Consider the following 24,034-nt stretch of genomic DNA (forward strand, 5'->3'; position numbering starts at 1 on the left):
TACCTCGAGATGTGGCGTCAGCACCGGCTGGCTGAGGAGCGTCGTCGCGGTGAGTACGAGGAGATGCTCGAGCGCGACCTCGAGGAGGAGGCACGCGAGGCTGAGGAGGAGGCGCGCCAGGCCGCGGCTGCACAGGCGGCCGCACAGCCCCCCGCACCGGAACAGCTGCCCGCGGCCTACATCGCCACTGCCTGGAACACGCCGTTCCCCTGGGCTGGCACTGTGCCAACGCTCATTGACCCCGAGGACGACGACGACGTCTAGGGCAGCGCACCACCTTGTAGTTTAGTTTTTTTAGTTTTATTTAATGCTAATGTGGACGCGTGGACTCTCGCCGGCCTTCATGGCCGGCTTTCATGTTTAATTAAGTTGTTTTTATTTTAAATATGCATGCATAGTTAGTTTTTTGTCGGCGCCGTCAAAATGGGTCGGGCGAGCGTAGTGTTGGGCGCATACGCCAACCCAAACACGGAAGCGGACGTCCGTGTCCGCCTGCCGACCCGAACGGACAAAAAGCAACCGCAGAAGATTGGATTCGATGGGTAGATCTACGTACCTATCATGTCATATAAATAGGCTACAAAACCCCACGTATTTTTGCAACCTTTTTTTTTTTGCATCGAACTAGGGAGCTTTATTAATGAACTAGAAGTCGATTACAATCCGCCCGTAGGCTACTAATAAGGAAACTAGGGCTCACATCGAGCCAGCTCTTCGTTCCATCTTGGGCACCAGCTCGCTGGGCACATAGATGAGCCGGTTAATTGATAGTCCTTCCGACATGAATGACAGAGAAGGAAGCAAAACTGGTTATCAAATCACCTAGTTCTGAAAGAATGGGCGAGGCAATAGATCGCGTATTGTCTCGCGAGTGCCATAGGTTGACTAACTCAAGGCAGTCGACCTGCATGACCACATGTGAGTATCCACGGAGGTTGGCGAAGATCACTCCCTCCCGGAATGCTTTCAGCTCGGCGATGAAGGGGTCTGTCACGCCGGGCAGTGACTTGCTCCATGCTGCTAGGAACGCTAGGTGCGAGCGAGCAACACCACCTGCTCCACCTTTCATAGCGTCAGAATTGATCGCACCATCTGTGTTGATTGTCACCCACCCCACGTCCGGTGGCCGCCAACACTGCATGGGAGAAAGCTTAGATTTACTTGCTGGCAATTCCAATATTGTCAACGATTCATGCACCCATTTGATCGCCTGAACAGGGTCATAACCATCCCTGTCATGTGTCCAGTGGTTCCGTGAGGTCCATATGGAGTGCATAATGGTAATAATCTTGCACCTTATGTCGTCAGAAAACATGTCATCGAGCAAGATATCTCTAGCCCAAGAAACTGGATGAAGTCTCAGAAGTGAAAATTCAAACCGATCCCTCGCTGCTATCCAGAAAGCTTTGGCGTGCACACAATATATGAGTGCGTGCATCAGATCCTCATTCATGGCTTTGCAGATGTTGCATAAGCCATGAGTTTTGATGTGTCGATACTGAAGAGTGACAGAGTCCGGGAGAATACCTCTCAAGACATGCCACCAGAAGACTCGTACTTTGGGTACCACATGAAGTTTCCAAAGAGCATCCCACATATGTTTATCTGTCCTTGAAGTTTTTGTAATTGTCCCTTCCTCTAGAGTTCTAAGCTCGTTGTGAGTCACAAGAGAACGATACGCTGATTTAACAGAGTAGATGCCGGATTTTTCTAGGGCCCAAGCAATTGTATCTTCGCCTCCCGCATAATTCAAGGGGATGTTCAATGTAGCCTCTGCATCTGGGTGAAGAAAATTCTGCCTTACAACTTCCACTTTCCAACCTCCTGTGTAGTTGTCGAACGTATTTTTACAACCTGGAGCACCATCATAACACATTAACAGACATACTACATCATTACCGAATTACGTCGGCTCTTATTTTTCCTACCAAACTACAAAATATTACAACACTCCTCAGCTCGAGCAGTCATTGTCAGGGAACCATAGCCCTATTAGAACCCCATAGCAACCACTGGGATCCTGACTAGGTGGCGCCGGTCGCCCTTCATCGTGATCTCGCCGAAACTGTAGGTGCCCGTCACCGACCTCGTCGTGAGGGTCACGGTGATCTCTCTAGATGACCCGGGGAGCACCGTCAGCGCGGGAGGCGAGACATCCAGCGCGATCTCCGGCGACATCCTGGTCATGATGGTGTAGGTCTCCGCCTCGTCGGCCACGTTCGTGACTGTCCGCTTCACGGTCTGTGTGCCTTTGAGCTGTGACACCGTGATCGAGGGGATGTTGAGGTCACAGGGCTGCTGCCCCTTTGGGCCGGAGCCGCAGCGTGAGCCGGTTATGTTTGATACTTCGCTTGGATCAACGTCAGGGATGGAGCACAGAAATGTGATGTAATCTTGGTGAGCTGCCAACACAAGCATTGCAATGTTAGATTTGAATATGGCATCACTATGGTAATAATAACATGGAAGGGACATGCTTATTTAACAACAGACTTGCAACACAAATGCACAGTAGGGCAGAAGAGAAATTCACAATAGACTTGCATAAAGAAAATCAACTTACTTGCATCTAGAACTAGCCCAGGATCCAGGGCAGCTTTTGGGTTAACCGCGCCACTGCCATAATCAAATGGTGTGGCCCGTGCAAGCGTCATCATTTCTGATGTGGAGTATTGCTGCGCTCTGAGAGGATGGCTCCCTTTGTCGATCGTATTGGCAGTAGTCATCAAGGCGGACTTTATTGCTGACGGGCTCCACTTGGGATACTTCTGTTTTATTAGTGCTGCAATGCCAGTAATATGTGGTGCAGCCATGCTAGTTCCAGACATCATTGCAAATCCTTCCCCTATTTTTTTTGGCATGCAGAGAATTTGGGTCAGCTCAGAGCCTCAGACAGAATGGCTGTCTTTCAACTTTATTGATTACTACCATTACAAGGGACAAGATTATTTAAACTAGATCAGGTCCTAAAGCATTCAGCATGTGGGCATAAGAGGAATCAAAGCAGCATTTCTTATTTAAAATAGATTAACAAATTATAAGATCATCCTGAAACAAGCTTGTGTGCCATTACTGAGGGATAAACTCTGACAAACTTACCGGCGTAGTTTGCTTCATCTGTTCCATTAGGTGCCCATGCGGACCATATAAGATTGCCAGGAGCGAGTATATCAGGTTTAAGAACATCAGCATCTTGGAAGCTAAAATCTTTTACATCAGGCCCTCGGGAAGAGAACAACGCAACCTGGGGAGCTGAATTGAACAGTGTTGGTGCCAAACCATCTGCAATACCGACTGTTGCTTGGAACGCTGTTGCCCGTCCAGCCCAGTCTCTTGTTGTAGAGGAGTTGTAGTAGTCTATAAGATCCTACATGGCCAAATTGATGTCAATGTGCTATATCAGAAAAATCATTATAGAACTGACATGGTTTTTTTAACTAATTCTACAACAGCAGCAATGCATACAATCCACATCACTGCTCTGGAAGTATTTGCAAGTTGGTTCCTTGAGATTTGAGAACAATTCTAATGCATGTGAACTTAAATTCTGGCTTCTAAGCAGCTTATTGACAGAAAACAAATAAACAGGCTGATTTACAGTACAGGTCACATCTACTTTTACAAATGGTGTTTGTCTATACATATCTGCACAATAGGCTCCATCGAAGCTAAATACCTTTGTTTTGCTGACATCTGTGATGAGAATCCCAGGAATATTGACAGGCACAGGATCAAACTTTGTCCCTGGATAACTATCTTCTACAGCAACAACAAAGCCAGCTGCACCTAGACTCTTGGCTGTTTGGGACACTTTCTTGATTGAAGCCGTCCCAGAAATATAATTAAAAGAATAGCCGCACAATAGAATTTTCCCCTGAACTTTCCTCTTATTTAAGAGTTCTGGCCTTTGACAATCTAGTGCACTGTACTTGGTTGAAGATGAACCCAGCAGAGCATCAGTAGCAGAAATCAGGCCAAACGATTTATTTCCATGTGTTGCAGCTGTAGTCAGATAAGATAATTGTCAACTAACCACAGGTAGAAATGTTAATTGCCAGAATACCAGCACCAGTCACAGTACTATAAAATGGACATTTGTTGACAGTTATTACAAGATTACACAGAAGGACTTCAACTCTACAATCAAGAGCCTACAAAGAGAACAAAACACATTTTCCAACCAAAGCATTTTCACAATCAGATGAAAAGATGCTGGATAAGTAGTATATTAGGATCTAATAAGAGTCTGGGTACATAGTACAATGGGAACTCGAGGTAGAGTCCATGTGTGGACACTAGCACTATAAATAAGTGTGGGGCTCGCCAAGGATACTTTTATGACAGCATGCATCAATCGATGCAGAGATCAGTGGGACTACATCTTTTTGGGAAAAAAAAAGAGAGCCAAGAATACTGTTTACATGTTACAAATGCAGGATATTTCTTGTTATGCAGTATGCACCAAATATCCATATGAACTTACGTGATACTCCAAGTCCAGCAATACGCTTTCCATTTCCTAGTATCAAATGATTCTTGTATCTGCGGTCATCAACTCCAGCGGCAACAGTGGTAATCCATGGGCTGAATGACACCAGCGTTTTAGGAAATGGTCCTCCATTTCCTGCAGCTTGGGCAACAAACACGCCAGCTTTTACGGCAGAAAGAAGAGCTGCATCAAAAGGATTGAGAAAAGTAGTCCGTGTAGCTGTTGGTGGGCTATTTGGTCCAACAGAAAGGTTGAGAATGTCAACACCATCTTGAACAGCCTGCAGGTAGCCATCCACATACATTAGCTCCTATATGTTGGAGGCTTACAGTACTAACATGCATTACAGTTATCCAGCAGGTATTCTTTTCATTCATCGCACAATACAGTCTATGGATAATACAGTAGCAAGTTATTACATTCTAGAGATGAGTTTCTAAAGTTACCATTGCAAGTATTTCGTTGTATATCTTGCATGAAATGGAACTCTAAAATTCAAAGCCATACTAGTGAATGCAAACCAGAATTTGAACCCAGAGTTTTTCGATAACTGAAAGTTAATAGCTCCCACTTGATTTAGAAGTAAGCAGGCGGCTCTGTTTTGGGGTTTATACACCCCAAAGGCCAAATCTGTGTCACTTAGATGATCAATCCTACCAAGTACCAAATGATATAGTTAATAGTTTACCAACCATCCCTTTATTTTTCAGTCAACCTCTCACGCAAATGAACAATGTTGTTGAACTGTTAGATAATGTAACATCATAAATCACATCTTTCAACCCCCAAGGCCATAACAGTCATAAAGTTGTCCCTGGTATCTACTCAATATCAAGTACGGTAAACTGTTGGTGGGAAGAATGATAAAAATCAAATGTATACTTTGGTGAGAAGTTTGGCGAAATTAATAGTGTACCTGATCAATCGCTGCCACGACGTCAGATACATAACCACCAAAAAGCCTGTAAAGAACCTTGTACACAGCTATCCTGACAAAGTGACAAGCACAAACTCAAAAAGGTAAGTCATTGTGAGGAAGCAAGATCAAAATGGCTCTCTCAGTGAATCCAGCTATGATGATACTGAGTACTAACTACTGATGAGTGATGAGTGCTTATGTTCTTCTGCCAAACAGATATGTTTCTTTCTTTTTTTTTGGAAGGAAACAGGCACTGTACTTGCCCTAACAGGATAATGCTAGTCATACAAAGATAGAACAAAGCAAAAGCCTATCTTTGAGGTAGGTAATTTAGCATTGCTGTTGGCTGTACAAGGTTTAACTTTGTTCAGAAATTCCAAGGAAATCAAAACTTACCTAGCTCGTGGAGCCATGCCACTTGCTTTGCCAAATTCGTAGCCATGCATTCGCACCGCAATTCCATTGTTTCCAGCAGCAATTGCAGCTATATGACTGTTGAGGGAGGGGTAAAAGGTAAACATATATCAGATAATCCGTGCCACTTTTCACATGACCAGAATGACTTTCTGTCAAAACCAACGTTGCAAACAATCACATTGATTAAATATGAAGATGGTGCTTGGAACGGAAAGGTTTACTTTACAGGCCAACCATCATCATTTGAAACAAGATGCTCACAGGTTTGGAAGTTATAAGCAGATTTTTTTTTCATGTGTGGCATTTTTAGTGCAACAAAGCACAACAAATTACTTAATAAGAGTGAAGTGTATCATCAGGAGCATTACCTTCCATGACCATCGCCGTCTAATGGAGATGCAAACTCAACATCAGGATTAAACGCTCCAGCAGCAATTGCAGCTTTTGCAAAATGTTGGGCCCCAACTATCTTCCCATTGCAGAAGCTTCTTTGTGTTACTGGATCTATCTCACATTTCCCCTTGTAACGAGGAACAGGTCCATAAGGATCAGTTCTGTGGGTAGAGAAGCTTGGATGTTCAGGATAAATTCCTGAATCCACAAAACCAATCACCACATCTTCGCCTGCTCTATCAAATCCACCTCCTGTTGGCCATACCGCTGTTGTCAATCCAAGAAACTGTGGAGTGTGTGTTGTCAATTTCTGTATCTTTGTATCTCTCTCCACGTACTTAACACCTGGGGCTTTCCTTAAGAAATCAGCCTAACACAGTGGAACATTACTGCATTTAGCCACGATAATAATGCAAACTAGAAAGGAAAACATATGAACTGCAGAAAATTTATGATGCCAAATACCTGCAGAGATGACATGTGAACTGCAAACCCATTAATAAGATGATGGTAGCTATAAAGCTTCTCGTAAGTTCCCGCTACAAAAAGCGAGTCCAGAAGCTTCTCATGGTGCCTTCGGAGGTGAAGAGAGTATGATGTGACAGCCTCACTGCAAATCAGGAAAATTTGGAGTGAGCACAGACTATTATCTTTGCATCATAGTATTAATGCTTCAATTAGAGAGGGTAGTTCCAAGTGTAACTGAAGTACTCAAGTTGAAAATTGCAATTCATCAATAACATGTCCTATTTACAACAGTGTGAAATCTCCCAAAATAGACTTGAAAAATCATGAATGCCAGGCAACACAAAGCAAATGTTAAGAGACATGGCCAAGAATATCTAGCAGAGTACAGTACCTGGTAACATCCATCTCTTGATCCAAATCCGCCGCGGTAGCTGGAAATCCTTCCACTCCACCTGCGTAGCTCACAACCGGGTCGCCTTCCATGGTAACAATGTACACATCATGCGTCCCAAGTACCACTTGCGGCACAAGTGCAAGAAGCAAACAGGCAAGGCCGAGCCCCTTCATCTTCACCTATGTCAGAACAGCAACACTGCAGAACCTTTCAAGAAGAGAGACCATCAGAGACAAGCACTTAACATGAGAATCATAATTCATAATAGTGGCAGCTATTGGGCATTAGGTGGTAAGCATGACGGCAAATGTGCAACGACTATATGCCTGTACTGCACTGATGCCACAGTAAATCACACACCGCCCCAGCCACAACAGGAATGGTCCCCATGGTGCCCACCATTGTTCTGTGATGCCGGAGTTTCCGATCTCATAGGTCTCCCATGAGTATGCATTCATGGGACCTCTTAAATTAGGCTGCCCGGTGATATTAATGGCCCTTCAGAGCGAGCGGCTACATGGCATGCACAGTGTATGCATTTCGTATCACTCCATTCCCCTCAGTGGAGAACAGGTGGGCACTCACTCAGTTGAAACTTAACAGTATACTGCTCCACTGAGAATGGTACATCAGTAAAGATCTCTGGATTACGGATTGAATAAAAAATTATGGAGTGCAGTGCGAACACTGAAGAGTGAATCACAGCCGAAAAGCAGTGAGAGGTTAATCTGAAGCTACACGGCCAGTCATTTGATCCAAGGCGCAGCCGTGGGAACTGAAAAAAAAATCCTGTTTTTCAAACAAAAACGCGTGAAGGAAACTGTTAAATCTTATGCTACAGTTTATACTGTTCCCGATAATGCGGCCATCTTATTATGATACAGTTATACTGGCCGGTTCTAAGCTGTGCTGCTAACACCCTATTAAAACCCAATATGCAGAAGTAAATCGAAAGCAGAAATAAGTTAGAAAATATCTCGCTTCGCAGGGGGGGACAAATAATGCGAGTCGGGAGACAAGCAAATCACCTGGGAGCCCAAGCATTCCCCGGCGCAGCTCGGCCGCCACCCGGCGTCGGTCGCACAGCCCGCGCCGGCCGCCTCGGGGAATGGCGGCGCGCCCAGGCCGGAGGAGGATGAGGAGGAGGTGGGGGAGCTCCGGCAGCGGCAGCGGCGGAGCACGGGGGTGGCTAGGGTTTGCGGCGGGGGGGGAGAAGGGGGGCAGGGGGGAGCGGGAGCGGGAGTGGGGGAGCAGTGGAGGAGGCAGAGCAAAGCGTGGTCTAATGGCGACGCCTTTGTCTTTGTCTTTTAATGGAGTCCGGAGGGAGGCCTCGAATATAGCAGGGTTTTTTTCTCCTCCTCTTTCGCTTTCGCCACCTCTGCTGTGCCCGTTTCACGTGGGCCGTGCCTCCCGGGCCCGCACGTCGGCGAGCCGATTCGGGCCGCTCGCTGCGGCGTGGGCAGCTGGCGCTCTCCCCGTGCCCCGCCGACGGACTGACCCGGCGAGGCGTGAATGCGGGCGTGGGTCCCCGGCGGTGGCGCGCCGGGCACACCCGTGTGGCTCTCTGCGGCGCGGGTCCCGGGAACCAGTGCGCGAGGCCGGGCCTCGTACGCCGGGTCCAGCAACCTCGTGCCGGCCAGCGGCGTCGGTGTCGGGCGGAGGGAAACGTAGGGAGAGCTAGGAGGCTAGGAGGGCGGCGGCGCGCGGCTCCGTGGAACTGCCGCAGTAGACCACAGATCCTGGCTGGGCCGAGACGCCGGGAGGCTACGTACGGGGGAGCAGAAGGAGACGTTGGCGATGTCAGGGCCATTGTCGCGCGGTTTTTCGAATCCGTCGGCCACGGGAAGGAACAAGGGACCGGACGAGGACGTGCCGTGCGCGCCAGCGTGTCGGCCGACCCGCCGCAGCTCGCGATCCGGCGCAAGGCAGAAGCAGCCAAAGTGGTTGGAGCATCCAAGAGGACCAACACAGTGACCAGAATACGTATAGGATTTCCTATCACTAGATGACCCGTTGCGCCAATGACGTAAAGGCCGAATATAAGCCAGGTATTGTAAGAGTGTGCATTAACATATTGTTGTTCGAAAAGCATAGCTCATGATACTATATGCAGCAAGCAAGCGATAGTCATACGCATAGGATTGTCATGGTTTGTTTTATGTAAGATCAAAAATGATGCACTAAGTCATGTAGGAAAGGATTCTTGTGATCTGTTTAGATTGAATAGACAATCATGCAGAGGCCTTTGGACGTGTAGTTGAAGACGAAAGCATATATTTATTTTATCATGGTTGTTTCAAAAGCATACCGAACAACAGTCTAAGTAGCAAATAATCGATAGCTAAATGCACAGGATGGTCATAGTGGATTGCATAAGATCCAAAATGATGATAAACACAGAACTCTTGATAGGCTTTATACTAATATTAAGTTATATAACAAGGGGCTTTTGCAGTTGGGTTATATTGAGTAGATGATCAGACGCAGTCTCTTGAAAGTGCATTTGAAGGCGAAAGCATATGCTTGCCCTTTGTTCATGTGTGCGTGATGGAAGAAGTTGCTCCAGCCTTTAGTGATGGTGGCCCTTTTTGTTAACACCCTTGATAAAGCGGGTTCTGAGTTGTGACAGCGGTAGTTCCATCTCCAGTAGGGATTGGCAGTTCACCACGGTCAGCATCCATGTGTGGGAAAAGGGAACCCGTAGAAAAGAGAACGCCAAAGTACTGAAAATAACAGTAAAGGTTAGTTACTATATCATTTTATACCATGCTATTGTATGAAATTGGACAGAGCAATTGCAAAGGATTACCATTCTTTTGCCATCTGTTGCAAATGTTTCTGTCATGTGGCACACATAGTAGCGATCAGGTGTGGTGGTGCTGCGGATGATCTTTCACACTCTACGAACATTATGGTTGTAGCACAATGTGGCGACTAAACTCATCTAAGTAGTGGATGCAAGGCTCACGTATGTTAAATTGTATAAAGCTATATCTTTTAGCAGTTGTTGTGAGAGTTGTTGGAATGAGAGGAGTAATGTAGCCCTTAACACGGAGAATGTACTTTCCTGCCTTTAGATGGATTTTTTGCCTTTCAAACCTGCATGAACTCTAGATGAACCGCTAGCTGCATTCCACTCCACCCCCACCCTCTCTACTTCCCCTCCGCCCCCAAACTCCTTTCGAGCGATCTCCGGCATGGCGGTCAGCGGATCCGAGTCCTACGCATCTTGATCCGTTGACTGGAAACTCGTCCCACGCAGTCTCTAGGAGAAGACGGTTGTCCGCATTGTGCTCCGTCGATCTCGGGAGGAGTCTGCCCAACATCGCTCGGACTCCATCTAGCGGGAACCCATTGCGTCCACCCAAATGACGCACGGATCCGGTGCGACGCGCGTCGCCACTGCCTCGCTGGAGGCGGTGTGATCTGTCTGGTGTCCGAACGCTGTGGCGGATGCTCAACCGCTACATTAGTGCACCGAGGCGAAGGTGCACATCCGCTTCATGTCAGACGCAAATATGGTGTTGCGTTCCCACCATGCGAGGCAGTGGGCGTGGGAGGCGACGATAGCCCTCGCGACAGACATCGGCGTGACGGAGTCGCACTCTTCGACGCTGCAGCAGGTGATCGGTGACCCGTGACGCCACAATCGCGTCGTGATGGACGTGTCGACCTTCGACCACGGCGGATCCATCATCGAGCTCATTTCCACCGACGACATGCAGGCTCCAGGCTCTGACAAGAGTAGGTCATGGGATACATCAGCACCTCGAGTCCCATGAGCTGATGCGTGTCTCATGTCCTATTCTACCTCATCGGTGACCGCATTTCCACTCCAAGGGGCACAACCAGCCGTTGGACATGGACACTGCCGGAACAATAATGACGGTCACCGGCGAAATTTTAGAATAGTTTCATGTTACATGTAATTGTATAAATTTAATGATTTGCAAATGGGATATCCGATTGTGGAAACAACTTTTATGTGTTGATCAATCACTGTCTGCAGACACATCCAGACACGTCCGCGGACCTTTAGATAAGGATTTTGATACGTGTGGTTGCAGATGCTCTTATATTAAGATAAGTGGGAATAAATTTGATGAAACAATACAGATTATACCAGTTACATGAAGTACAAATTAGCACCAAAGATAAAAATACAACCATGACATTGTGAGAAAGAACCACACACTCTGGAGTCTGGACACCTAGACACACGGGTTGACACCTATACACACGGGTTGCACATATAACGCCAGAGATAACCACGTGGTGGACTGTTAGCCTTGATTCCATCGATCAGTTCATCCTCTTCCTCTCCCCACTGTACTGGAGAAAACACCTGGTGAAGGCGATTCACGCTGGGCTCCATCTTCGCGGTGGATCACGCTGCAGCTTCACGGGGGAGCGGATCACGCTGCAGCTTCACGGCATTGCGGCTCCAACTGCATCTCGGCGGCCCGGCAGCTCAAAGGCGCAGCACCGCAGCTGCTCCATCTGCATCTGGGCAGCCTGGCAGCTCCCGCTACAGCTCGGAGCTGCGGAATCTGCAGATGGCGCCGCTGTCACTCGTATCGGCAAGCCAAATCCTCACGGTTGCTGTTGTCGCTCCCTGCCGAAGGTGGCGTCTGTTCTGGCAGCCTGGCACTCCCTGAAGCTGGTGACTTTCCATGGCAAGGGAGGCTCCAGCAAGCCCACGGCAGTCGCCGTTGCCGCCCAGGTAAAAACTAACCTCCTTCGGTGTTTTATGAATATGTAGAATTTTTGTGATTCAATTCCACTGTAGCACGAGGGGCATCATGATCTACTATTTTGCTGAGATTAGTGGCACGGCAAAGTACATCTTCATTTTCTGAAAAATAGAACAAGATGCAGGGACTGATCACTCGTAGAAGTAAACTCCAAAAGGAGAAGCTTATAACTTCACTAAATAACTATACCAGGAGCAACATTACTGTCTGCATCCTCATGGTCTCGTCATTTACAACAGGCCAAGTTGGAAAATGGCCTGTCAGGCCATTGACGTTCCTGACGTGGTGCATCGGCCCACATCGGTGAACCATCGCCGGAGTTGAACTTGTTGATGGACAGTGACGGAATGCATCCACTGAACAAAGTAAGCACTTTCCTGTTTGTTTATCAAATCTCTCATTCTTACCTTAGACATACAAATGAAAAAAAGAGGTACGGGAGACTAAACAAAGAGAAACCAAGATACCGAATGAATACAGAGTGATATGAAAATAGAAAACGAAATGTGAATAGAGACCAAAGACTCGGAAAACAGAGAGTAAGAACGAACACCGAGGACCTAGCACTACTATGTTAATAGGAAAGTCGTGTTGATACTTAGATGAGTGATTCAATGTTGAGTACTAATTAGCACTAATTAGTGGCTGGGACTGCTCCAATCATTGAGCTGGGTATATTGTATATAATACATAGTTGAGTGATGGCCTTTAGATGTTTCAGATGCTAAAGAGTATTTTCTAATTAACATATACATTATGCTATGCATCCTGACATATGCCCTGTTCATCATTTAGTGTATCTAAGAAAATTCATTGTTGGTGTATCTAAAAAACACTACATACCAAGAGATAAAAGGGCCAAATTGCGCCAATTAAGATTGCAATATTTGTTATCTTCTTTTATGAAACAAATGAGTTACGTGCTGACCAAGAATTAAACCAAAGTTTGTCATCCTTGTTCTATGCAAACGCAAGGGAGGTGTGGCTATTCTCTAAAATGCAACAAACTCACATACATTCTCATATATACAGTCTTTGATTCACTTGCACGTTTTTCATAATATTTAGAAGCACGAGATAATAGTAGTAAAGGACTAAAAGAGAAAATAATACCAGAGGTAATGAGCATTGAGCAACACCAAAAAACCTTGTGAAAAAAGGCTTATTGTATTTTTGGCATCTTCCAGATGCTACAGATAGATACCACAGCCCGACAAAAATCAATAAATCTACCGCAATAGTTAATCTATTGTACTGTATCAATTTCTTGTGCTAACCAAAATTCATTGTTGGTGTATCTAAGAAATACTATATACCAAGTGATGAAAGGGCCAAACTGTGCCAATTAAGATTGCAATATTTCTTATCTTTTTTTAAGAAACAAATGAGTTCTTTGAATGCAAAGAACAGATAAGTGCTAACCAAGAATTAAACCAGAGTATGTTCTGATGTAGATTTCTTACCAACATCTCTAGCATAAAGGAAATCAATGTCAATAACAGCCTCTAAAATCTCAGTACACAAAAATTAAGATGCTTCTTAAGTGTTTTTCTGTTTCCATAGTAAATCATCGAGCTTATTATAGCAGCATGAACAGTCAATACACTTCGTTAGTACGCAGACCGAAATACATACTAACATACCACATATTCTTGCCATCTCTTACACTTGATGATCACATATTGTACTTCTGATTGCACAGTCCTCTCTTTCTCGAAGAAAATACATCACTATGAATCAGTGGGTTCCACATAGTCCGTGCAACGTCATGGAATTCAAAGCTGGTGCATAAATTTGTCCTGTAAATCCACCATCCATATGGTAAAGTAGACATGCTTGTGTACTGGCCTTTACATGAACATTCTCCAGGCTGAACATTGACACATCTTCAGAAAAACTCGCTGAAAGAAAATATAAAATATATAGAAAGCTCTAAATATGCCAATGTTCAGTGGAAATATATGTTGACCCAACCATGATCTCTACTGGCAAATGCTACTTTATCTAAAATATACATACTTCAGTACTTAGAAAGTGCAAACAATATGTACATTGAGGAATCTACCTTGGCCTTCAGTTTTTTTTTCGAGAAAACGCAAATGGCTTTTGCATTTCATTGCATTGGAAAGAGAGGGAATTTACATCCTCCTAGGAGGCAGGTTTACACAGCCAGCTTTGACAAACTTTTACACATTGCTAATGTAACTTGTCAAGGGAAAAAAACAGGCCACCATTTTTCATTGCTGGGAAACATCTAATGCTAAATATAACCAAACTTAGCTAATTATTTCTGTACACTAAATCCAAATAAAACTAATGAACATTCTCTCTCTTGGCTCATTATAAGTGAAAGTGTAGCGCGGTTTTGTGAGGCTAGGACTGAATATCAACAAAAGAAAGAGCAAGAAAGAACAAATAACATCTACCTCTTGGCTGAACTTGTTCTAGCTAATTAGTAGGCCTAACGAACTCAGTATGTCTCCAAGCAAAATGACCAATGAGCATATGATGTAGTTCTACTATTTAGTTTCAGGCATAAGCAGTTTCTGCTACCTATCAACTTCATATAAGCATTTTATCTTAGAATTTTGCACGGTCTCAAAGAATATGCAGCAGTAATTAATATTCACAGCCATTCTTACCTCAAAAATGGTATCTACTGGATCCAAAGAAGCTTAGATGATCCTCATAGCGTAGCTTCAGTTGCTTTCAGTAGCATGAAAACTCCGAAAGCATAATCTATTCTCAATCCTGTATAAGACTCTTGTTTAAAGCCTCCTGGTGCATCCGATTTTGATTCCTTGCAGTCAAAATAGAAATGTCACTCTGCACCAAAGTTATTCTTCCACTAAGCAACCTGAGCGAATAAACACTCCTGACCAAGACCAAGGCCTCGACCAGAGACACGGTCATCTTTTGAATGTGTCTTCAACTTAAGTGCCTTTGTGGGAGAAAATATGTAGAATCTCTTGTCGTCGGACTTACTATCCCGAAATGAGGACACCTAGAGACATAAGAACAGATTAGGACCACTATATTCATGGCGGGGAAACCTTTCGATGAAATTTCATCTAAACCACCAAATTTTATCTGAATAACATAGGATTTTAAACAAACTGTTAGTGCACAACAAGATGATGGCGGCATGGAAGGAAATTCATAATTAGAGGTCTACCTTTGAGTGGTACCATAGATGTACTGAAAAGAGTTGTGGCATAGATTTTGTTGTTCGCATATACCCTGCAACGATACTCGGCCTCTGGAATTCCTAGACTTGTCAGCATCAGATGCAGTTTTATTTATCCTACAAGGAATTCTGCCTTTTGTTGGGATATTCTGCAACTTTCAGTAATATAAGACAACAGTTTCAGCTGAGGGTTCAAATAACTAATGATTGTAGATACAGTAAGTAGGGTAAAGGGACTATACTCACGAAAATATGGATGTCTCTTATACATACGAACACACCTGGTTTATACACAAGTGGCTACTATGCCTATATAGGATCACAGGTACACAATCTATCTACTTTGGATGAGACAAACTTACTCTTTATTTACCAACTAAACAAAATAGCTAGAGTACCAAGGTATATCGTGTAAACTATCAACTCCAGTAATTTTCATATGGAATGTGCTATTTGTTAACCAAGCTGATTATACTATCTTTACCTGGGAAAGGAGAGCAATTGTAAAATGGGTTAGTTACAGAAGGAGAGCTAACCTGAGTAATCGTTTGGAGTTGGCTGTTAGTTGATGATGCAGGACCTGGCAAGCCTTGTTCATATAGTCCTCCGGTAGCCATGGTCTTCTTCTGTAACCACAACATAGAATGGTGGTCAAAGTCACCTCTAATTACCGGTGTTAATCTTCTACTGAACTCCATATGGGCACCGAACGTTGAAGATGACAAACTTATAACAACATATACTCTGAAATTACAGAAGCAGAGCTGGCTAGTGAAGTAAATCATTCTCAGATGCTACAACAACTATGATTATAAGACAAACTATCAACCATTGCACTATATCTCAAGAATTTATAGTGTAATCACCAAACAAAGTGGTAACCAAGGCAATATCAATCTGACAAATTCAACAACTGCCGACCAATGATGTTTTAGTCCTTTTGGTTTACTAACTCAGAGGAACCGTAACAAAATTGCTTTTTGGTCAATAGCATCAAGTGATTCTTTGAACTCAGAATTAAGAAAGAATGCCAGAACGCAAAAATCAGAACACCATGCAACATCACAAAAGAACTCTTAACATCGTCGCCGTTTCTTTTGAACTAAAAGTTAATAGAATTCATCACACTGTAAGCAACTAATTTTGAAAAGTACATGTTGTACAAACATAAGCAATTCAATAGGAAGGCGAGGTCCTTGACAGTAATGCTAGCCTAAAGACCATGCTCTCCTGAGTCGAGATTCATTTAAAAAAAGAAAAGAGATGGAAGCAGAGCACATTGCACAAGATTCCAGAGTTGCACAAAGAGAGAGGGAGGGGAAGAAGGATTGGTTGAAGCCCACCTTGACATGTTGAAATCAGCCAAACTCGCCGGCCAGTTGCAGCTGCCTCGGGTGCCCCGCTGGGACACATGACGGGCACCTGCGCCGCAAGCGGCCCTACCCCTCGAGCGCCTCATCGTGCACCCGGCAGCGGAGGCCGTGCCCGCCACCACGGATGTAGAGCCGGTCCAGTGCAGCAAAGATGTTGGCCTGCTTTGCTCTGAACTCTTCTTACACCCAGAAATAAGTTTAATTAGCATACAAGTGCGAGCTGAAAGAAGGCTTCAAGAAATAATTTAAACCAGAAAATGAATAATATTAAGCTAAGCTTTGAGGGTAGGACGTGAATTCCGAATTAGATGACCGTGAGGTTGCCAAACTCGCTACTGCTTGAACATCAACTATAATTATTAAGATCAAAATCAGCATCTTTTGCAACTAATGCAGAGTGTGAATTTCTCTGCACACAAAAAGGCTTTGTAGATTCAGTATAGTCGACACAATCATAATGTATTAACTGCTTTCCTCAAGATCCCATGACTAAAAGCTATGGAAACCAAATTGTAAAAATATGAGCATTAGTACTTCTTAGGTAGCAGAAGAAATCAGTGGCACTTCAACAAGAGCCAAACGGAGGGGAGGACACGGGCACAAAAATTCAGAGGATGGAGGTGAGGACGCAGGAACAAACCTCTAGGGTGGTCGGACGGCGGCGTGAGGGCTGGACAGATCCGGACGTCTCTGCGGCCCACGCTCCTCCTGCTGTGACGGCGATGGCGCCATGGACCCGCTGCGGCTCGAGCTTCTCCCTTCAATCAGCAGAAAGTTAGCACATATTAGAAAGGTAATGCCCCAAACAGATACCACATAATAAAGGACCAAGAAAATATGCAATTGATTACAACTTTCATCAGACAGAAATATTAGAAAGATCCATCTCACACAAGGATCATCACACAAAAATATTAGAAATATTAGTTATTGTTAGAGAGAAAGGGGCAGAGGCCATGTGCTGCGGCAAGGTGACACAAGGAGGGGCAGGACACATAATTAGCCCTAGATATCTGTGGCCCTAGAAGATACTGTAACATATTGTAATGGAATATAAGATAACATTGCCAAGAAAGCGTTTAAATACTAAAATCAACATACTTACTTTGAAATGCATAGATATTGTTCACAGCCATATTCTTATACCCACAAAGTAGCATGAACTTCAGTATCATTAGCACTGCCAAATCTGCAAACAGGAGAACTAATCTCGTAAGAAACTTTTCTTTACACTGCCTGTGATATCTTGTTGTATGCCATTCCAACTGTGAACCTGTCCTGTTACTGATGCAAAGTAGCTGCCATTTATGTGATTTACATTCCCATATGCAGTTAACTCATGCCTGCGGATATTACATTTTGTCCGGACCAATTGCTTAACCCTTCTACAAAATGAGGATTTTTGATAATAGTCTCAATTCCGCTTGGTGATTCTCCTTCAAATGAAAGATTAACAGGCCAAAAGCATTGCAAGAAAAGAACATGATTGCATACTGCACATCTAAGAAAATGAATATATGCATAACTGAGAACAAGTTCGAATGCATATTCATGCTGAAATTTGCAAAAAGTAACAGACGAAGACTTAGTAAAATCGATGGTCTGCACCAAAAACATTATAATGTAAAGACTATCAGAAATCCTCAATGGCTCACACATAAAATGCAGTAAGTTTTCTCTGAATTTTGTTCCTAAAATTACATGATGGCGAACACTACAGGCCAGCAAGAGAATTGATGAATTGCTTGGTATACAACATCTAGTCAAGTGTCTAGAATATTCTATCGACGAATAGACCAAACAAAAGGTTTACCTGATTGTAGAATTTCATTGACAAATTCCAAAACTGTAATTTGAGACAAGATCACTGGCCAAGTCAAAGCGCTTAACCAGAATTTCATTAACAAATTCCAAAAACACAAAAAGTCAGCATAGTGACGTTGCAACAAAATCCTGCCAGATAGAAATAAAGGTGGAACCACCATAAGAACAAATTAGCTCATGAACACATCATAAAAACATGACAGGGCAAATACTGCCCAAACAAAGTACAGAGAAAAAAGAAGAAGCAAAGAGTGAGGAGCACCTCGACCAAATTCTGGAGGAAGACGTCTTCCACTCCTAGAGCTTCTGGAGCCGACGCCCTCATCCATGAGATGAGACGAAGAGGAGAGACGAGCTGCTCCTGCTGCTGCCGCCATATCTCTCTGCCCAGCACCCCTGCCTAGAGCGCCGCCTTCCTCTCCTCCCCCAAGCACTCTCCTGCCGACGACGGGTCGAGGCCGCCGGGCACCGACGGAGCACGGGGCGAGGCTGCTGCTCCCCTCCTGCCGAGGCCGGATCGAGGCCGACGGGCGTCGGCAGAGCACGGGCCGGCCGAGGCCGAGGCGACGGCGGCGGCAGGAGAGGAGGCGGACGAGGCCGAGGCGGCGGCGGCAGGAGAGGAGGCGGCTGCGGGGGCGCGGGCTAGGTCTGGCTGCCTCTTCTCTTTACTCTCGCTGTCGCTTCCCCTTTTCTTTTCTATCGTGCCCGCTCGCCGAGGCCGCCCGCTCGCTCGCTAGCCGCGCACTCACGAGACCGACAGATGGGCCCGCCGCGGCTGAAGCGGAGGCGTCGCCGCTGGGTGCAAACGAGGACGGTAAAAAAACGCCCTGCCAACCCACGACACTGGCAACCCACGATCGATCGCCAATGCTTTCATCCCGACGAACGCACGCACACACCCTGTCGCTGCTAGGCTGGCCCGTGCGCAAGGATGGCCCATGCGTTAGTCGCTCTAGCCCGATTACGCAACATACACAAAAAAAATGTTCTTATACTATGGGACAGAGAGAGTATTTGCGAACAATGCTTTGGATTGTGTTATAAACTTTCAACGTCGTCATAACGGCATCTATAGTCGGACTTCACAAATCTTTGCCCATATACGTTTGTGGACGCGTCCGCAGTCAGTGATCAAGCACCCCTCATTTCTCTGTGTCCGCGGCCGTCACTCTAAAATTCAGTGCCTCAAATTCATGCGACATGATCAACGTTTCACATAGAACAAGAACATAGATGTAAGATAGGGTGTTTGGGAATATGCATCGCATTGTATTGATCCATGGGAAAATTATATATATACACAAGTAGACTTGACCCTCCAAGGCTCTATCTCTATATAAAAGGAAGAGATCAATCTGAGGACGCGACTAATCTGCACCCAAGCTCATATGCTCCCGCATGAACAGTAAAATTGAAAAAAAATCAAAAAAATTCAAAAAAATTCCAAAAAAAATTTGAGAGAAACATTGACAAAAGTTCTAAGTGCCTGCAAAAATTCGTCATGAAATCACATTCCTAGAAGGCGTGGCAAAAAAACAAAAATAGTACTCTGAAAAAGCTACTTTCAAATGCATTTTGAAGCACTGAATTTGTTTTTTTTTGTCACGACTTACAGGAATGTGATTTCATGACAATTTTTGCAGGCACTTAGAACTTTTGTCAATGTTTCTCTCAAAAAAATTGGAATTTTTTGAATTTTTTTCGATTTTACTGTTCATGCGGGAGCATATGAGCTCGGGTGCAGAATGGACTTTTCGTCAATCTAAGGCTAAGTATAGAAGTAAAGATCCTACGTGATCGCATCCCCCCCCACCCCCACGAACGCAGTCGAAGGGTTGCCAGAATGGATGCAAGACTATTGCGAAAAGCTCCTAATGAAGTAGTTGGAAGCCCCTTGGTCATGATGTCAGCCAGCTGATGATCGGTTGGAGCATGAAAAACATGGAACTATCTGAAGGCCGCCTTCTCACAGACAAAATGAATATCCAACTCAATGTGTTTGGACCTTGGTGCGGCAGTGATGAATGTGGTTAGCCGAGCGGTAGATAGCGGAGATATTGTCACAGAATACCATCGCAGGCTTCTCAATGACGCAATGAAGTTCATCAACAAGTTGACAAGCCAACAACATTCATCAACTGTGTTTGTACTTTGGTGCGGCAGTGATGAACGGGGTTAGCCGAGAGGTAGATAGTGGAGATATTGTCACAAAATACCATTGTAGGCTTCTCAATGACGCAATGAAGTTCATCAACGAGTTGACAAGCCAACAACATTCATCAACTGTGTTTGTACTTTGGTGCGGCAGTGATGAACGGGGTTAGCCGAGAGGTAGATAGTGGAGATATTGTCACAAAATACCATTGTAGGCTTCTCAATGACACAATGAAGTTCATCAAGAAGTTGACAAGCCAACAACATTCATCAACTATATTGGCCATGACTCGATAATCTGCCTCGACGATGGATCAAGAGACAATGGGTTGTCGTTTGGATGACTATGACACGAGGGAATCACCAAGATACACACAAGACCCCAAGGTGGAATGGCGAGTATCCCAACAACTAGCCCAATCAGCGTCATAGTAAATGGCAATGTCAACGGAGGAGCTGCCAGTAAGCCAAAGACCGTGAGAAATAGTGCCACGAATATAGCAAAGGAGGTGTTTGACCATCCCCCAATGAGCACACAACGGATGCAGGATATATCTTCCTCTTCCAGGTGTGTTTTGGCTTATCATGTGTAGCCTCTCGGTCCATATAACCGAGATCAGTTTGCGTGTTCAAATTTGGTTGCAGGGGGGCATATACCCCTCTGAAACCGTATCTGCATCCTCTTCCCGTAACACAGACGAGGGTACTAAATCCTCACAGAGGCATTCTAGTGCCCCAACCCCTAGAGCATTAATGTTAGAATCATTCATGGGTGTGGGAGTCCTGGATTAGGGGGTCTCCGGACAGGCGGACTATCTTCATTGGCCGGACTGTTAGACTATGAAGATACAAGATTGAAGACTTCGTCTCGTGTCCGGATGGGACTCTACTTGACGTGGAAAGCAAGCTAGGCAACACGTATATGGATATCTCCTCCTTTGTAACCGACCTTGTGTAACCCTAACCCTCTCCGGTGTCTATATAAACCGAAGGGTTTTAGTCCGTAGGACAACAATCACAACATACAATCAAACCATAGGCTAGCTTCTAGGGTTTAGCCTCTCTGATCTCGTGGTAGATCTACTCTTGTAACACCCATATCATCAATATTAATCAAGCAGGACGTAGGGTTTTACCTCGATCAAGAGGGCCCGAACCTGGGTAAAACTTCGTGTCCCTTGCCTCTTGTTACCATCCGGCCTAGACGCATAGTTCGGGACCCCCTACTCGAGATCCGCCGGTTTTGACACCGACATTGGTGCTTTCATTGAGAGTTCCTCTGTGTCGTCGCCGTTAGGCTTGATGGCTCCTACTATCATTGATAGCGATGCGGTCCAGGGTGAGACTTTTCTCCCCGGACAGATCTTCGTATTCGGCGGCTTTGCACTGCGGGCTAATTCACTTGGCCATCTGGAGCAGATTGAAAGCTACGCCCCTGACCATCAGGTCAGATTTGGAAGTTTGAATTACACGGCCAACATCCGTGGGGACTTGATCTTCGACGGATTCGAGCCACAGTCGGGCGCGCCGCACTGTCGCGATGGGTATGACCTAGCTCTGCCACCGGACGGTACCCCAGAGGTCACGCCCACATCAGCTCCGACCCTTAGCTCGGAGCCAACTGCGCCAATTGAGGACGGGTGCTAAACACCGCCTCAGGGGCTGCAGTCTCGACGATGATTGAGCCAAACACCAGCATAATCCTCTGCGCAGCACGTGACTCCAAGGTGCCGGACTCTTTCCCGGACTCCGAACCATCCGCGCCCCTGCCGATCGAATCCGATTGGGCGCCGATCATGGAATTCACCGCCGCGAGTATCTTTCAGCACTCGCCCTTCGGCGACATTCTGAATTCACTAAGGTCTCTCTCTTTGTCAGGAGATCCCTAGCCGTATTATGGCCAACAGGATTGGGATGCGGACGACGAAGAAATTCGACGCCCACCCACCACCCACTTAATAGCCACTGTCGATGACTCAACCGACATGCTCGACTTCGACTCCGCAGACATCGACGGTATGGACAACGATGCGGGAGGCGAAGAGGAACCACCGCCCACAGGGCGCTGGATGTCCACTTCATCATATGACGTATACATGGTGGACACACCAAAAGAAGACGACGACGAGGAACAGAAGGACGCACCGAAGGCTTGTTCCCTCGAGAAGCAGTCAAAGCGGCGGCACAAGCGCCGCCCCAAATCCCGTCTCGCCAGAAATAACGATCACGCAGACCCAGCATTGGAGCAGGGCGAACCATTGCCGGACCACGGCAATACGGAGAATCAAACCGAACAAACCAATTTTGTCAAAGATAATAGTCCGGATGATACAACGCCGGACAGGCACCCGGAGCAGCAGAATGCCCGTCAAAGGCTTGTTGCCACCGCGAGGAGTCTGAAAAGGCAGAAGCAAAGGCTTAAGGCTGCACAGGACACACTCCAAATCAGATGGAGTAAAGTACTCAACACAGCAGCGAAGTACGGCGACAATCGCCCCACCAAGAGCTACCCAAAGCGGAAGTTGCTACCTGAATTCAATGAGGAGGCCTCAGACCCCTCACAACCAAAAATCAAAACAGCCACATGGCCGGATAGACGACCTCACGGCCAACATAGAGCGGCAAACAATGCCACTCACAAGACAATACGCGATTCACACGAGGGCTTGCACCAAAAGGACAGCGCAACTAGATCCATCTATGGACCACGCAAGCGTGCCCCAGCATACGATATAACACAACAAACATCCGAACAACGCGGTACACCCAGATACAGGGGTGCCGCACACCCCCTATGTTTCACCGATGAGGTGCTGGATCATGAATTTCCAGAGGGATCCAAACCTGTAAACATAGAGGCATACGACGGAACAACAGACCCTGGGGTCTGGATCGAGGACTATATCCTCCACATCCATATGGCTCGAGGAGATGATCTCCACACCATCAAGTACTTACCACTCAAACTCAAAGGGCCAGCTCGTCATTGGCTTAAAGGCCTCCCCGAAAACTTCATTGGAAGCTGGGCAGAGCTCGAAGACGCTTTTCAGGCAAACTTTCAAGGGACTTATGTCCGACCTCCGGACGCGGATGAGTTGAGTCATATAACTCAACAGCCTGGAGAGTCAGCCCGAAAGCTTTGGAGCAGCTTTCTTACTAAAAAGAACCAAATTGTCGACTGTCCAGACGCCGAAGCCTTGGCAGCTTTTAAGCACAGCGTCCGTGATGAATGGTTTTCCCGACACCTCGGCCAAGAAAAACTGAGAACAATGGCAGCATTAACAAGCCTCATGACCCGCTTTTGCGCGGGTGAGGACAGCTGGCTAGCCCGATGCAGCACCAGCGACCCCAGTACATCTGAAGTTAGAGATGAAAATGGGAAATCACGGCGCAACAGCAATAACAAACGCCGGAATAAAGGAGACAGCATGAAGAGCACGACAGTAAACGCCGGATTCAAAAGCTCTCGGCCAGGTCAGCAAAAGCCGCCCTCTAAAGGCGCCAGAGACGAACTGTCCAGCCTAAACAAAATTCTGGACCAAATATGTCAGGTCCATAGCACCCCTGGCAAACCAGCCAATCATACCCACAGAGAATGTTGGGTCTTCAAGCAGTCCGGCAAGCTCAACGCCGTACACAAGGGGGAGGATACACCAAGCGAA

General features: G+C 45.8%; 1 protein-coding gene and 1 long non-coding RNA gene across 10 annotated transcripts; both read right to left on the reverse strand.

Annotated features, from left to right (window-relative positions):
- Window positions 1-544: 544 nt before the first annotated feature.
- LOC125518771 (subtilisin-like protease SBT2.6) lies at window positions 545-8,286 on the reverse strand. Of its 3 annotated transcripts, XR_007288093.1 has the most exons (12): window positions 8,109-8,286; window positions 7,078-7,287; window positions 6,684-6,828; window positions 6,194-6,588; window positions 5,805-5,900; window positions 5,406-5,478; window positions 4,484-4,769; window positions 3,677-4,002; window positions 3,100-3,367; window positions 2,564-2,845; window positions 1,855-2,402; window positions 545-604 (listed from the first exon to the last, which is right to left on the reverse strand). XR_007288093.1 is itself a non-coding variant. In XM_048683643.1 (11 exons), exons 2-11 carry the CDS (start codon window positions 7,251-7,253, stop codon window positions 1,993-1,995), a joined length of 2,457 nt encoding a protein of 818 aa, XP_048539600.1. In that variant the 5' UTR covers window positions 7,254-7,278; window positions 8,109-8,286; the 3' UTR covers window positions 1,781-1,992. The 3 variants fall into 3 exon arrangements, 2 of the variants coding, with proteins under 2 accessions (XP_048539600.1, XP_048539599.1); XM_048683643.1 differs by lacking the exon at window positions 545-604 and having other exon boundaries at window positions 1,781-2,402; window positions 7,078-7,278; XM_048683642.1 differs by lacking the exon at window positions 545-604 and having other exon boundaries at window positions 1,781-2,402.
- Window positions 8,287-11,120: 2,834 nt separating this feature from the next.
- Window positions 11,121-18,895, reverse strand: LOC125518772. Of its 7 annotated transcripts, XR_007288096.1 has the most exons (11): window positions 18,481-18,893; window positions 18,208-18,347; window positions 17,500-17,583; window positions 17,035-17,152; window positions 16,365-16,570; window positions 15,558-15,647; window positions 15,010-15,176; window positions 14,477-14,838; window positions 13,478-13,735; window positions 12,024-12,211; window positions 11,121-11,935 (listed from the first exon to the last, which is right to left on the reverse strand). It is a non-coding gene; the product is annotated as an uncharacterized LOC125518772 (long non-coding RNA). The 7 variants fall into 7 exon arrangements; XR_007288095.1 differs by having other exon boundaries at window positions 12,024-13,735; window positions 15,010-15,170; window positions 18,481-18,894; XR_007288099.1 differs by having other exon boundaries at window positions 12,024-13,704; window positions 18,481-18,894.
- Between the last annotated feature and the right edge of the window lie 5,139 nt (window positions 18,896-24,034).

Source organism: Triticum urartu, chromosome 7 (genome assembly GCF_003073215.2).
Source record: "Triticum urartu cultivar G1812 chromosome 7, Tu2.1, whole genome shotgun sequence".
Lineage (NCBI taxonomy): Eukaryota > Viridiplantae > Streptophyta > Magnoliopsida > Poales > Poaceae > Triticum > Triticum urartu.

Bases quoted from the DNA above. Each gene is read 5' to 3' on its own strand.
- LOC125518771 (XM_048683643.1), bottom strand. From the start codon at position 7,253: ATGAAGGGGCTCGGCCTTGCCTGTTTGCTTCTTGCACTTGTGCCGCAA. The intron at 5,901-6,193 runs GTAATGCTCCTG...CTCCCTCAACAG, and splicing joins GACGGCGATGGTCATGGAAG to TCATATAGCTGCAATTGCTG. The intron at 5,479-5,804 runs GTAAGTTTTGAT...TCACTTTGTCAG, and splicing joins GGCATGGCTCCACGAGCTAG to GATAGCTGTGTACAAGGTTC.